General features: G+C 32.5%; 1 protein-coding gene across 3 annotated transcripts in view; it reads left to right on the top strand.

Annotated features, from left to right (window-relative positions):
• Positions 1-17,156, top strand: part of LOC125057798 — a 96,127-nt gene that overhangs the window by 31,135 nt on the left and 47,836 nt on the right. Inside the window, exon 2 of one of the 3 annotated variants that reach the window (XM_047661698.1) lies at positions 12,400-12,427. The exons of the other annotated variants lie outside the window; for them this stretch is intronic. Coding sequence (XP_047517654.1) covers positions 12,420-12,427 — 8 coding nt within the window. The 5' untranslated portion in view covers positions 12,400-12,419. The remainder of the gene's footprint in view (positions 1-12,399; positions 12,428-17,156) is intronic. 3 annotated transcript variants of the gene reach the window in all.

Here is a 17,156-nt window from a genome sequence, read left to right as displayed (position 1 = left end):
CTAGGTTTAAATTTGTAGTCTGTGGTAGGCTAATTGGTTGTGGTCATGTACACCAGAGCCAGTCACCTTGTGGTAATGCGAAACCGTTGGAAATACGGATAATTGGATCAGCTAGCTCATTGCCATAGAGCAGGAATGCAATTGAAATAAAGATTACATTGAAAGTGCAGTTTAAATTATGAATCTTAAGTAGAAGATAATATAAACACTTGCTATAACTTTTCTAATAATTTATTTAAAAATTATCCTATTTGGTACGGATTTAAATTAAAAAAAAAATAAAAACAAATCAGTGGCGCTACAACATCTTTAGGTCTTGGCCTCAGATTTTTTGAATCTGTTTCATGATCATTTTTAAATCTAATAGGCAATAAGGTAATTAGCCTCCAGTGCCTTACACACACCGTCGACTTTTTGGGTCTAAGACATGCCGGTTTCCGCACATAGAAAGAAAGTCCATGGGTGCACAGCCGGGGATCGAACCTACGACCTCAGTTATGAGAGTCGTACGCCGAAGCCACTAGGCCAACACTGCTCACGGATTTTAAATAAGTAAATATTTCGGCGATTTTTCCTTAAAATTGTCTATACATTAGCTACGAATTCCCCTAGCGTTTTGGTGTACGCCAATATAGAAACAAGAGAATACTTCTTTTATAACTTTAAAGGCGAGTTTCTAGCATGATTATCCAATGAAGAATACTAAAATTGTGATTACAGTAAATTTATTAACTATGCTACAAATTTTACTAGAATATATTTTATAAAATTGCATAATCCTTCTTCCAATTCCATACAACGAAGTTTAAATCTGCTATATTTGCAGTATATAGCAGATGTAAACTTAGCTTCAATACGCTTTTAAATAAGGTCTGGGCCTCAGATTTCGGTATCAGTTTCATGATAATTTGTCAATATAATAGGCAAGTATGTGATCAGCCTCCTGCGCCTCTGTCCCAGCTTAGGTTTTACATTTATTACTCAGCGATGTTTTTATCAGGCTTACCTGATATCATATCGCCGCCCACACACACACACACTACCAGAAGGCTCCAAATTGGTACACTTTTCTGAAGGACCCTAAGGCATACGTCAATCGCCCCGTCTACATCGGTAATATTTACAATATTCATGGGCGATCCGGGGCGCATTTGCTTACGAGACCCGTTCTTTCATTTTTGTTTGCCTCCATCAGATATTGGCAGAACCGCCTAATTCCTAGAAATAATATACATGGCAAAACAACGTTTGTCATGTCAGCTATATATAATAAAAAGATTTAAAACTTTTATAGTAATAATAGGCTGTACAATCTTCGTTCTTGTCGGGTGGTAAAACATTTAATTCAAATGCAAATACATAGGAATGTAAGTGTGCGTTTGAGAATGTCTTCTTCAAACATGTTTCTGCTATCGAACCTAGTGCATTTAAATATAAATAAACGGAGATTAATCTGATAACACATACATTGAATTGTAATGTACATGTACATATATACATGTAAGGGTGAGATTCAGTAACGGGACTTTTACTATGAATTTTTAACTTACTGAAGTAACGTGATTGAATATGCAAATCACAATTACTTCGATAATTTTCTGTTTTTTGAAGTGAAAGTTTCACTTCAAATTTATCAATTTTTTTTCCGAAATGGATTACTTGCGATAAAATATATTATTAAAATTCCAAAATCATGTTCTATATACATTTTCGTCATAAAATGAATTCAAAGTGTCAAAAATTGGCTATGTTTGGATTTTTTTGTATCAAGCGAAGTTATTTAAATCGTGTATCGATCTTTCAAAATGGATATATAAACTACTCAATTCCACCATATATTTTTTCCATTCGCCCTACTTCAAGAAACGATGACGAAAAATGGAAAGAAACAATGTACTTTTTTGGAGTTTGGCGACCAGATAGGTCCTTAAGTTTGATTGATGTGACGTAGGCCTTAGGGTCCTTCAGAAGACCAATTTTTAGCTTTCTGGCAGTGTGAGTGTCCATGGGCGGCGATATGATATCAGTGATCATAAAACTGATACAGAAATTTGAAGCCCAGACCTAAATTTTTTAAGACGGAATAGGCAGCTTTAACTTCAAATAATTAGTACTGTGGCAGATAGTAACGTATATGTTCTCTAACTTTATATTACATAAGATGTTTTCATACAAATAATAAAGAATTTCTATGCCTATTATAACTCATAATGTTAGATGCATTGCGAATACAAACTCGTTCAATTAAAACCTGTCGGGATCGTTTAACCACGGTGCCTTTGAAGTCAACGCCCAGTGGCCAGTAGTGACTACTTTAATCGCTACTATAATTAACAAAGCTGGTTTGTATATATTATTATGCTAGTTGTGTCACCCGAGTTTATAGGGACTTCACATAATATAAAGGGATTCACTTATATATGTTTGCAGTTATGTAATGCAGTGTTTGTAAATATTAAAAGAAATTAAAAAGAAAGAAATAATCCTTAATGTATACTTGTTCTATATTCAAATTTATATTTTACGTTCCATTTTCAAATAATACAAAAATAAAAACGAGATACGTAACCATGTTCTATATTTAAATTCTATTACAGAATATTTGAAAATAAATAAAACTTTAAAACGACGTGTTCTATGTTCAAATTATTGATATTTTACGTTCCATTTTCAATTTCAAATAATACAGAAATAAAAACAAGATACGTAACCATGTTCTATATTTAAATTCTATTACAGAATATTTGAAAATTAATAAAACTTTAAAACGACGTGTTCTATGTTCAAATTATTGATATTTTACGTTCCATTTTCAATTTCAAATAATACAGAAATAAAAACAAGATACGTAACCATGTTCTATATTTAAATTCTATTACAGAATATTTGAAAATAAATAAAACTTTAAAACGACGTGTTCTATGTTCAAATTATTAATATTTTACGTTCCATTTTCAAATAATACAATAATAACAACAAGATACGTAACCCATGTTCGATATTTAAATCTATGATTAAATAATTCAAAATAATTGAAACTTTAAAACCACGTGTTCTATGTTCAAATTGATATTATACGTTCCATTTTCAAATAATACAAAAGTAACAACAAGATACTTAACCGATGTTCGATATTTAAATTCTCTTATAAAATAAATTAAAATATATGAAACTTAAAAAACGACGTGTTCACTGTTCTCTATTCAACATTAGGCAGAAACTAGAAAGCTCATATTATTATGATGTAAGTGATACCGCCCATAGACACTAACATTGCCAGAATTGTAATATTCCGAGAGACTTTGGACGAACCTTACAACTTAATAAATGGGCATTTATGTGCGTAGTGAAATGTTTGCGTCTAAACCCGTTGAGTACGGGAAGTTTTTGTAAAGTTTTCAAATTGAAATTAAAACATTAAAAACTTGCACGTAAAATTTTGAATATTTATAATATTTCATAACAAAACATCTACTTAGTATGCACATGCAAATGATACCAACGTTCCAGGAAATTGCGTCCATGCGCATATTTGCACACGCATTCAAGCGCATATATATCATGCAAATAGAAATATAATCATGAACGAATACTTCGAACAGAAATTTGTTTTCATTAAATATTAATAGGTTTTGATTAACTACTTATTGGTTATCTATAATTAATGAATTAACACCATATTTTATAGTTTTTAAAGTTATAAATTTGGCGGGTTAGGGAAAAATTATGAGAGTAAATTTATACGATGCGCGCGCACACCGTCACATAGAACCGACACCCTGAAGTTAATATAGTCAACATTTTAGTTTTTTCTATTGTTGGTGTCGTTTTTTCTACAAACGTAGAATTAAATTTTTGAAAAGATTTTTATCTTGAAACGCTAAAGTATAACTTCTGACGCGTGTGCATAATTACATACAAGTTTTTTTTTTAAATAACACGAAGCTCATCTGATGTTAAGTGATACTGCCCATGGACACTTTCAATACCAGAGGGCTCGCGAGTGCGTAGCTGGCCTTTTAAGAAATGATACACTCTTTTCTTTAAGTATTTCCAATTGGTTTGGAAATACTTCAGTGGGCAGATGGTTCCATATAGTGGTTCCAAAAACTGCCTTAAAAAACGTTCAGTTGTGGAACGAGTGTTTACGCAAGCATTTAAATATTTTACGAAAGTTTTCAATGCACATGTAACATGCAAACATCAATCAAGTATAGTAACCGAGCCGATGATCCGTATAATTCGATAGCTTTCTTCATCGCTGGAAAATCGATTATGTCGTAAACAAAATATCGAAACTTGGCCCTCGAAACAATTGTTCACTTTCACCGTTACAAATGCTTATAATTATTGCCGTAGATCACGACATTTATTCGTAACTCCCACGGCACTTGAAAGTATTGGCTGATGAATAAGGCATACAGTATCCAATTACGAATATTATCCAGTTCCAGTTGTATTAACATGGGAGTGTTGGCTTCAGGGTGTGACTCCCATCCAGCGGCGTAACTATAACATCTGGGGCCCGTGGCAAATTCTTTTGATGGGGCCCTATCAGTAAAAATCGTCACGTTGTACTCAGTTTAATTTTATTAAACTCGAGATTTTCAGCGTACTCAATTACATGTATATGTCCTACTAATGGCCATAGGCCTCCTCTCTTGGGCGAGAGGGACTGGTCTGTAGTCCTCACGCTAGCCCAATGCGTATTGGAGACTTCACATCCATAGAACATAATATCTCTTGGTCAGGGGCCCTCTTGAGTCGGGGGTCCGTGGGATTTTGCCAGCCCTGCCACCCTATTGTGCTCCCTTAGGTCGTAGGTTTGATCTCCCTCGGCTGCACTATGTGCGCAATTAACATTCGCTCGAATGGTGACAGAAAATATAGATTTTTATGTGTGTTTAAAAACCGAATACAAGTTATATTTCATCTATGAAATGGTTGCATTTACTTCCGAGCAGTACTTGCGTACTTTATTGATATATTCCGTTGATAGGCTATTTAGTTCTATGACGTAATAAACCTCGCGTGTTCAGTTATAATAAAAAGTAGTTCTGTCCGAGAAACTGTTCTGTAATGGACATATCGTGGAGAAATGACATTGACAGTTTCATATGTCATTACACATATACTTCCATATGTGTTTTTCGTTTTCTACCAATACCCAAGTGTACGATTTTGCCACCTAATTCCTTCTCGAGTTCTTGAAACACACCTTTTTAGGTCTGGCCTCAGATTTCTGTATCTGTCTCATGATCATTTGTCAATCTTATAGACAAGTAGGTGATCAGCCTCCTGTGCCGGACACACGCCGTCGACATTTTATATCACGTTCCACACGTTTCTTCACCGTTCGAGCGAATGTTTAAATATATCAAATAGTATGTTTATTTTTGGATCGTGCCAGTTATACAATCTAAATTCGCGACTAATCGTCGCCCGCGGCGTTGCACGGAATCCAGGATGTTACGGTAGCTAACTGTACGCGATAAGTGTACACTTACCTCATTATATATTAACTCTTATGCAAGTAATTAGCGTGCCTTAAGGGAAAAGTATTTCTCTTATACATAGTGTTGAATGTTCTTAGGTAGAATTGTTTGCAGTGTTTTTACGTAGTTTCTACCTTAATTCATTAATAAAGTCCACTATATCACAGAGAAAATATAACACTTTAAACACAGAATATGTATGAGCGACAATTACAAGTATGCACGACATATACAGACACATAACGTAACGAAAGTTGGTGTAAAAGCACTGGAGGATCCAGACTAACTCGATATAACCGACAGTCATAACTGACAGATAATATAAGCTGTCAACACTAACATAAGCAATATTATTGGCTAATCTTAAAAAGTTATTGTTATGTCTAAAATATAAGAGATAGAAAAAAGTCCCTGGACAAAATGGGAGTAGTATCCAGGAAATAAAAAATAGCGCGTGGAGTCCCTCCGCGCGGTAGAAGTAAAACTTCGTAATGTGGAAATCAAAAAAAGCATTCACTCTCGCTCTGTCTCTTTCTATTCCTCTCTAGAAGCGTTAAACGCCTAACGCAACATTGTTGGAAGTCGCATTAGAAGTATCACTTCAAAAAAAAAGATTGTTACGATGGCAATTTGATCATGGGCAATGGGGCAAAGCCACGAATGTCTAAACTTCCATAAATAAAAAATACAAATAGCTTTTATTTGAATATTATGATTAAGTTTTGCTTATTATTATATTTCATTTCTGTAACTCACTATTTCTAACTATCTATTTCTTGTCAAACTTCCATAAATATCTTCCATGAATTTTAAGATTAAATCTATTTTTTTAAGATTCATTAAATATGCGTTTAACTTTTTACGATTTTAAAGAATACGTTCAAGTAACCACAAACTTTCGCTTGTATTATGGGATTAGAATGAAGAATACGGCAAAAACATTCATTCGTAATACAATACATAATAGTAATATTACTTTTTCCAGTGAGTCGACATTTTTATAGAGAAAGTTAGAATTATTAACGTGTGGTACCGATTATTAATCATGTACCATTTTGACTATAGAAATAATAAGTTTTATTCGTAAAATATACACGTTTTTAGTGGATATTTTTTCAAATGTTTGCTATTACATAGCATAATATAATAATAATAGCTTCTTATTTCAAATACTTTTACACTTAAACACATTTATATTTCTATCTCATTCTTATTACATATTTACATATATGTGTGTCCTTTTTTAGCAGAGGCTCCTCAAAATTCCGCCACTCCTGTCTTCATCGTGCCACTCTCTGCCATATACCACCTGATGTTTCATTAATTTGGTTTATCCACCTCTTCTCATCTTCCTCTTTTTCGTTTATTGTAACTTGGGCACCAGTTTAGTACTTTTTTGCAACATTTTTCTGTTCCTCTTGTCATGTGCCCCAGCCATTTCCACTTAAGATTTATTTTTATTGTAACATCTGCTACCTTAGTTTAAGCTGTATTCTTTATTTTTTCTATTCTTTTCTTTCCTATCATACATCGTTCCATTGAGCTTTTCTTCATTGACACACCTGTAGCTTTGTATGCTGCGCTTTAGTGGGCGCCAAAGTTTGAGTTCCATATGTTAGTACAGGTAGCATACAAGTATTCGACAGCTTTGTTTTAATTACCATTCTCGTTTTCTTATTTTTCGTGACTTCAAGCTAAAAGCTCCTCCATACTTTTGATATCCTTGTGTCGACTTCTTTTATTGTTGCATCGGGAATAGACATTGTCTGACCGAGGTACGTGTATTCAACTACATATTGTATAATACTGTTATTTAATAGTATTAGTTCCTTTCTGGAATTGGTCACTTTCATAATATATCATATATTATACCTTGATAATTTCTTTACAAATATACAATACTATATATAACTATCTTTGAATCTTGAATAATGACATAAACCTTCCTCATAAATCACTCTATCGATTTGTGAAAACAGCAAGAAAATCAGTTGTAATTTTTGAGTTAAACGAAAAAAGACATAAAAAGGCATTGACATGGATTCCGCTAACATTATAGTAACGATAATACTATGTTTATTTCCATTTAATCATAGGTTCCTTTTAAAATTAAGAAATATTATTTTAACAAACAATAGTACACAGCTATAAAAATGCGCCATCTTGGCGAGGTCCGAGGCTTTTTGAAATTTGTATCCCGCTTAACATCTGGTTTATCTATAATATAGAAATACTGTACTAAAAGGGGTGTTTGTAAAGAGTCAAATCTTGTGTTAATTTGACTTTAAGTTATAAAGACGTTATTTACTAAGCGTTAACTTAATTAACTCGCTTCAAAATGAAGATGTTCACAGTTTCGAATTCTTTATGAGGTATCATTAATGTAGTATATCGGCATTAATATTATAATTAATGCCGTTGACAACTTATCATTATTCAGTAATGATTTAAACGCTTTCCCTTTCTTGTCAAATTGTTATTACATTTGATATAACTTAATTATATCGAATCCAAAAATTAAATTATAAAAATATTTTGTCACAACCGCCTTTGATAAATGTCTGTGTAGATATATTTAAAATTATGAATTAATGTGCAACAAATTATCTTTTATATTCAAATTAAAAACTTCATATTTTTAAAATACATATTTACTTAAAACATTAAATATGTATACTAAGAAAAGTGTGCCGTAAGCGTACAGTAAGCTGTATTTGCGAAATAATATTTTGAAGCGTCCAAGTGATTATTATTTAGTTTTAATCGACTAACTACTGGGTGTTATTTGACAATTTTCAAAAGACACCCCAATTTCAATAGAGAAGACGGCCTAAAATTGTCTAACACCTGGGATCCAATAATATCCAAATTAAAATCTCAAGATAAGCAAGCAATATAGAGGACACCGTGAGCCATTTCTGCCAAAACCCTCCATCTTTTAGTCGATACCAACTCCGGGGAAACAAATACAGATAACACAACTTTTTCTACAGCTGTGATACTTTTTGACATTCAACACCTTTTGTCTTCAGTCACCGTGACCATGCTGTAAAACACGCGAAACTTCGGTTAAATTTAAAATTATGAAAAATAATTGTAAATACATAACTTCAATCCGGTAAAAATTGTTTTATTATCAAATGTGTGAAAGTTATCAATAAAAGACAAACCTTATCTTATTTGGAATTGTAAGTTTCAAATAAACAATTTCATTGCTCTGAATACAAAGTTTTTTATTTTAGTACTTACAAACATATTACACTAATTACACTATTAAACTTAAACCACACTATCATACCTGAAAACATAGAAACGACATTTGAAGTATATTATTTAAATTATTAGAGTATAAGAGTATATTTAAGCTTCTGGGGAAAGACTTAAGTTTATGAATCAAAAAACATCAGAAAATAACTAAAAAAATCAATATTATATTTTGAGAACTCAATGCAAATTCTATAAAAACCATTTTCAATATTACGTTTATATTAAATATATATTTATTTAATCATATTATAAACATTAGGTAACCCAATTCTTTAATAAAGGTAAAATTATATTTTATCACACACTAGCAAGAAACGTGCAAATATTTCCAATTAAACAGTGAAATTTTTTTACGACTTTATTTACATTTATAATCAGTATAATCTTGTTATTGATCTAGTTAAATGATCGTAAAAACGTCCTGCTCTAGACTTTACGGTCGGAAAGACGTCTCTATGACATTAGTGGCTGTTACAACTTACAAATTGCTTTTATATAAACATAATTATATTCTCTGTGAATCCAAGATTTCTATATCGAATATTTTTAATATTCTTTTCTTAATATGCATATTTCCGAACCAATTCAACATAGGGACCCCCAAGAAAAGAGCAAATTTTTAAAAGGCCGGCATCGCACTGGCGAGCCCTCTGGCATTGAGAGTGTCCATGGGTGGTGGTATCACGTAACATTAGATGAGCCTCCTGCCCGTTTTCTATAAAACCCCCGCAATAGGATGTTCTATAAAAACAACCTATTGCGCCTGTCACGTGACAGTGTCCTCTTCTTGATTTACTTCAACGCAGCAGCATAGTGTCAGACTGTCAGACAGTGGGTGACACTACTCCTCAATGCTCTTGTTAATGTTAGAATTTTTTGCATTTAGAATAGAACTTTTTAATGTAAAAAACTTTCCCACGAATAGTTGATGCCCTTTACGACGCTAAAATAATTCAGAAGATACAAGTATAACTTAAACTCAACATTCGATAGTTCTTTTAAACGAACGTTCACAAATAACTTTGACATGTAAATGCATGAGCGCACATATCAGGTTTATGTAAATGCTATTAATAACTGGACACCCGACACCTTGGTCACTATACTGTACGGGGAAACATATAAACAGTGATATCTGTATAACCATAGCTAACGTTTAAGTAGCATTATAATTTGACTTAAAAGTAAATCAGTGGCGCTACAACCTCTTTAGGTCTTGGCCTCAGATTTCTGAATCTGTTTCATGACCATTTTTAAATCTAATAGGCAAGTATCAGCATCCAGTGCCTGACACACGCCGTCGACTTTTTCTTTTCCTCACGATGTTTTCCTTCACTATTCGAGCAAATGTTAAATGCGCACATAGAAAGAAAGTCCATTGGTGCACAGCCGGGGATCGAATCACGACCTCAGGTATGAGAGTCGCACGCTGAAGCCACTTATCCCTGAGGTCGTAGGTTGATCATGATCATTAAACAGATACAGAAATCTGAGGCCCAGACCTAAAAAGGTTGTAGCACTGATTTATTTATTTTAAAGATGTTAATGAACAACATCATATTCATCTTTATCAATGCATAATCGCTAAAATAAGTGTCTGATTTAGTTTCGAATCGTGTTATTCTATTAGATATTATTAACTAAATGCGAAATCTAAAACGATCCTACACCGTCGCGTGATTATTGGAGTGAGACATAGCGTGAAAGATATTAGAGGAAATCGCTTTAAAAGATTTCTAATAAATGATATTGTTTCACAGAGCAATTGACTTTAATTTGAAAACTTTTAAATTGAAACAAACAAACTTAATAGTAAATAATTTAAATTTATTTATTTATTTCGTAATCCTACAGCTAACGAAAACGAAACATTGAAAATATAGCCAGAGATGGAATACGTAATATTTGATTACAAAAAGGTTCATAAATTTACTAAAGGAAGAACAATAAACATTATTCAATACATTTAACTAAGCGGTACCTAATTAGGCTGTATTGTGTGATGTGTATGCATCATGCATGTGATTTGGTGCTATGGATATTCTTAATACTCCTTTTAACCATATTCCGCGATAGCTTAAACAAGTCAAGGCTTAAATATTGGTCGTTGTATGTCGGAGCTGCGCCATACAAAAGAGAGTTTTTTGCATAGTTAGTGTTGATGTGAGGAACGTGAAACAAAACACGATCAGTCTGGTAGGCAGGAACAAGGAAGGGCAATTTTTATAGAAGGGAGCTGCAATTAACTTTTATTGTAAACCAATTTTATTTATAAAATCTTCTTTATTGAATTCGATCATACGCCATCGCATGAGTACTGATCCGATGTTTTGCTGATATTTTTTTACTGATTAACAAAAAAATCCGGTACTTTTATTGTATATTTGTCATACATTTTAGATAAAAGAGTTTGTAACATATACCATAGATAACTTTATGTTTAAACACTTGTTTCTACTACCCTAAGGATGCCCAGATTTTGCTTGCAAATACTGGTAATAAAATGAATTTTCCGGTATAAGTACAGCTTGTCAGCCACTATGAGAGAAAGCGAGAAATAAATAAGACAAAGCAATATTCAATAATTATAAAACAGTATCTTAAATACTACTTACACCTATTCACACATAATGGACTTCCGGTACAGGTAACGAAAATGTAACATGTCGGTACCGGACCTAACTGGAGAGAAAATGATACAAATTTCAATCTTTGGAATACTACACGCGAACTTAATTAATCGAAGTTATGTAGCATAGCAATTATTGAAGTTTCACTGTTCTATTTGAAACAATAACTTTCCATCAAATTGTGTACAATATTCTTTTCACACGGGAACTGAACTATAATTAGCGTTGATGACTCTTTGTTTCCTGGTCATCAGAACTATGGGATTTTTACAATTATTACATAACTTATATAGTACATAACGGTACATAGTTATTCGTTTTTAAATTTTCTATTGAGTTATACATACCGTCTGCATTTAAGGTAAGATTCAGAATTGAGAGTTAAAGTTTTACTTACGTACGTCAAATCCAATACATTTTTAACTTCGTACATCGCTTATCATGAGTGCCACAGTGTTATAAGATACACAGAAAACAGTGGCGTTACAATTGTTTACCTACAGATTTCCCAGATATTTGTATTTTTTTTCTTGTTTTATCTGTGTGTGTGACACAAAATATGTGTCACCAATGGCCGGAAAGTGTCATATATCACATATATATATATCAAATATCACAGGACATCTACTGGTAGACGCTTGGGAGACCTCGACACATTTTGAATGTATCTAAAAAAGTTTCTAATTAAAATTTTACTGAAACAAGTCCCTGACGCGTGAAAAGAAACGTTTCGTATTTATTTATTATAAACGCTAGGATGTTAAAATATCTTTCTTTTCCGGTGATATATACGGCTATGATTCGACATAGTATGTTGTTACATCCGTTCATATAATCCATTCAACCGGTTTAGCTATATTTGAGTTGACTATATAATATCAGGAGGTTATGTCATATATCACATTTTGAAATAATTAAATAATGAATGTATGAGATGTTTAATTTTTTTTCTTAGTTTATATTTAAATATTCAATTAGTTTAATAATTGTTTTGTTTTTCTTTTCAGGTAATTCATTGTGTTTATCAATGGCAAGGTAAATCTAAAGCACTAACATCCAGCATGGTAATGTATATATTTCATCTATATACACTTCAAATTCTATATTTTTTTTAAATACTCGTGTCTTAACTGAGAAATCATGGAACATTACTATCTAGCCTAAATGAAGATTAATATGTAATTTAAGTCTAACCTAATTTAGGACGATATTTACATAAGAAAGTCTCCAATAACACTACTTACGGAGAAGACACTATCCTTGTGTTCTATTTTTTCACTATTTGTGCACTAATTCAAATAAAATAAAAACTATAGCGTTAAAAAGAAATCCCATTGTATCGAGACTGTGTTATAATTCGTCATCGTCAAAGTATTGTATGCAAATTTGGTTTTAAATGTTTGTGTGTCAATCATGACACTATAGTAAATAGTATTGTCTTTGATTAACATAACTCATTTAAATAAAACACTGTTTTGACCGGATTGAAGTTATGTATTATTATAAATTTACAACTATTTAACATAATTTTCAAGAAGAAGTATCACTTCATCAAGAAGTGATACTTCTTGACATTCAACATCTTTTGTCTTCAGTCACCGTGACCACGCACGCTGTAAAGCACGCGAAACGTCGGATAAATTTAAAATTATGTTAAATAGTTGTAAATTTATAATAATACATAACTTCAATCCGGTCAAAACAGTGTTTTATTCACTATAGTAAATTAAAAAGAAACTGTTTCATTCAATTTTGACTTAAGGCACACATTACTGTGTCTTTTCGTGAGTGTGATTAGGCAGACATATTATCTGCCTACCAATCTATTTTATTATCTAAAACGCCGGTGTCCCTATGCTGTTTTCCTTCGAAAGTTAACACGCACAGAAAGAATTACCTCAGTCTAATTTACGGCCATTTTATCTAATTATATCCCTTACGCATTTGTAGCAAGCAAAATCTTTAAACGTATTATACAACTGGAACTTCTGAACTACTCCATTTTACGTGTTCATAGCGCTTAACGCTTCGGAATAAGGTCTATTTCTTTACGTGTTGCGGTCAAACACTGCTAATGTTATGATGGGTAACGGGTGTTGAGGAAAAAACATCGGAAGCGTCACGAATTGCAATAAATTGTATGGTTTTATGGTGTTATTTTGATTGCGTAACTGAGTTATAAACCGATAAAGCTTTAGAAAAAACCTTATGGTTGGTAATGTACCGATATTTTGTTTAGTTAGACATTATTTTATGTATGACGGACTGAGAGGGAAATACAGAAGGATAGATAATTGAAGGGAAAATGAAGTAAGACAGATAACTTTAATTATAAGGAGAAAGCACAACCAGAATATTAGCAAAAATATATATTTTTACTAGCAGACTCGGCCAAGCGTTGCTGTAGCTAAGGTTTTTGTTATATTATATAGTAGCAAACTATTCAAGGGAAACGGTAGGAGAACACCAGCCATGGGGACCACCATGCTTTTTTGGTAGTAATGCCATTAAATTGTAGCTTATGTGAAACGTTGGTACTTTCAACACAGCGCCATCTGTTAGAATTGTGACTGTCAATTAATAAACAAATAATTTGCAATAAAATAATATTGCGGGTATAAATTGAGATGTAAGCTATCCTATCTTTTAAGTTGGATCAAACTACACACGGTGTGCAAATTTGATTGATATCGGTTCGGTATTTTTGGAATCCATAGCGGACAAACAACGTGACACGTAATTTATATATATTAAGATATAGAACAGGGGGCAGAAGGGCAGGAGGCTCACCTGATGTGAGTTCGCCTATGGACACTCTCAATGCCAGAGGGCTCGCGTTTGCGTTGCCGACCTTTTATAATTAATATTATTTAGCATATATACTCCATCGGCATGCAATATATTTTATTATAATAAAAAAACGATACAAACTGTGTAAGCGATAAATTAAATATCCAAATATACAATTTATTATAAACATAATAATATTAATATGGAAAAGATATTAAAACACTGTGTTTAATAGCTTAAAGATATAGAAGACATATATAGACGCCTATTAATCTTGTCATTTTTATTTATTAGATATTTAAATGTATTTATGTCCGTATAATTCAAAATTATGAGTTGAATTCAAGATGGACTAATAAACTTGATTAATTATTTCGATGTTTTAAATAAATGCATGCGCTTTCTGAATAAATGACGGACAAATTAACGAAATAACAAAAGTAAACTCTATTTTAACAAATTAATACACAAATCAAATTTTAAATTTAGATAACAGTACTTCGACATAGGTCGCGTCTTCTATTTTTTCCTTTTGCTATTCCTTATCAAATCATCATATATTTTTTAGTCCATCATCTTCTGTCGTTTATAGGAAATCACTCTATAGTCAAAAATCATTTATTCATATAGGTAACACAATTTACTCTTATGAACGTCAAAAAAGAAATATACAAATATTCCTAGTTTAACATTTACTGCCACTGTACTGTTCTCAAATCAAGGGCCGTAGAACGGAAGAGAAGAACTGGCAATAAACTCTCCGTCACTCTTTTTAATCTCCAAGTTTTTTGTTTTACACAACGTTTGCAAGAAGCTGCAACCATTACACCATGTTCCACGTGATCTTAAGTATTAAATAATAATAAAATAAATGAAAAACAATGATTCGTTCTCTATCTAGTCCAAACAGTTAAAAATTATAATGTATTTATGTCTGATGAAACACATAATCATCGGACAGGAGGCTCACCTGATCTTAAGTGATAATGAACACACACATTGCCAGAAGGCTCGCAAGTGCGTTGCCGGCCTTTCGAATCATAGGTGGATATGGTTATTATTGTGTTAGTTACAATATTATATTAGTAGGTCATAATCAAATCATAAAATTATGTAATGTGCTGATATCTCTGCTCACCAATCTTTGGTTTTGAACCAAATTTTCATCAGTTTAAAATGTTAACATACGTTATCAAACGGAACCCAAAGATTACAATCTGGTTTAATAAAGGCTTCAACGGTATTTCGGCAACCTTCATTATAGAACCGGTCGTTGATCTTCCTCTTATAAAAACATGCATTAGATTTGTAGACCACCTTTTGCTATTAGTCCACTTTTAAAATGAACTTTGATTATATGTATTTCCTGTACAATATAACCACTATATCTATACGTCTAATAACTATACAACGTTTTAGGTCTGGGCCTCAGATTTCTGTACCTGTTCCGGGATTTCTGCTATGCTTCACCTCGTAATTTACGTGTATCCCATTTTTTTTTCCAATAATGTTTTAATAAGACCTTTTATCTGGTAGTTTAAACATATTAGTTTTATACGAATTTAATAATGTTTTGTTTTCAACTCTTCATCTGTAGGTCTACGTTTGTTGTGTCTATTTGTTGTACTTTTATACTTAAACATTTATAATTAAAAATTCGATGATATTTTGTATAATTGTCCAGAAGTACTGCAACCCTTCATCAGTAAAAGTATAAGCTTTTTGTGTCTATTTTATTTACAGAAACACACAAAATAACAATTATCAAAAAAAAAAAAAGAACAAGGAACGTTTTAAGTGTGTAATGCGTGTGTGCTGTGGTTGTAATTGGCCCAGCATTATTCTGAGGAGCAGACTGTTCCACAGCGCTGGTTATTCTGCCAGAGAACACAGCAGGTAGTTTGCGCCTCAGTCGCAAAAAAAACAAAACAATGTAATAATAATACTAAGTACAAAAAAAAGAATATTAGTAAAAGTTAGCAGTGTGAATGAAGCCTTGAGTAAAAAAGTATATAGTAAATAAAATTAAATAAAAAGAATAATTGTTAAGAAATAGATTTAGAAATCTTTTGATCGCCACAGTCTAACACGACCTCAGGGAGAACATTTAACACCAATATTAGATACATTACTAACCTATATTATCACACAAGGCAGCTCTGGTGCTAAGTTCGTGTTATATTGGTATCATATGCCTTCATTTCTCGGACCCGAGTCTTTATTAATGACACGACATCTATTGTTGTATACTGAGAAATGTCACTTCCGAGAGCATTGTTTGCTCGAATTACTCACTCGATACAGCACTTATATAGGTTTCAAATTAAAGCCTGTTGGTTTCGTGTTCTTTCGAACTTCGTTTCTCCTTAATGTGATTTGACTTAGCCTACCTTTTTAGTACATACCAATATGGAACATTTTGATATGCTACCACAGAGACTGTTCGGTTTTCTGGAATAAAAACTTTTTAGGTTTTTCTTTGAATTTTACCTCTATACAAACCTCAGAGTTCAAGTCATAAGATTTTAATTAACAAATAAAAAATAGGGGTTGATCGTAGAGGGGTGAAATTTAAGGGTTGTATCTATTTTTGTATGCTGTATCAAAAAAAAATCAAAAAGGGGTGGACCACCCTTAACGTTTAGGGGTTTGAAAGATAGATAGTAGCCAATTTTCAGACTTACTGAATAGGCATAAAAAATTTCATAAGAATAGGTCGAGCCGTTTCGGAGGAGTATGGGAACGAACATTGTGTCACGAGAATTTTATATGTTAGATTTAGAATAGCTTTTTTATGAGACAGGCGGGTCTCTTCGAATAAATTAATAACCGCCCATGAACACCTGTAACGCTGTGTTTAGGGAATGGTACGCGCTTTTTGAAGTCCCGTGTTTTTCTGATTACGATGAAATAAGAAGATGGCATCTCCGATTTCACAATTGAATAAAAACTACGTCTACGCTTTGAATTGCAT

The sequence above is a fragment of the Pieris napi genome, chromosome 17 (genome assembly GCF_905475465.1).
Source record: "Pieris napi chromosome 17, ilPieNapi1.2, whole genome shotgun sequence".
Taxonomy (NCBI): Eukaryota; Metazoa; Arthropoda; class Insecta; order Lepidoptera; family Pieridae; genus Pieris; species Pieris napi.
Note: the sequence above shows the minus strand (reverse complement) of the source record. Positions and strands in the feature narration are given on the sequence as shown.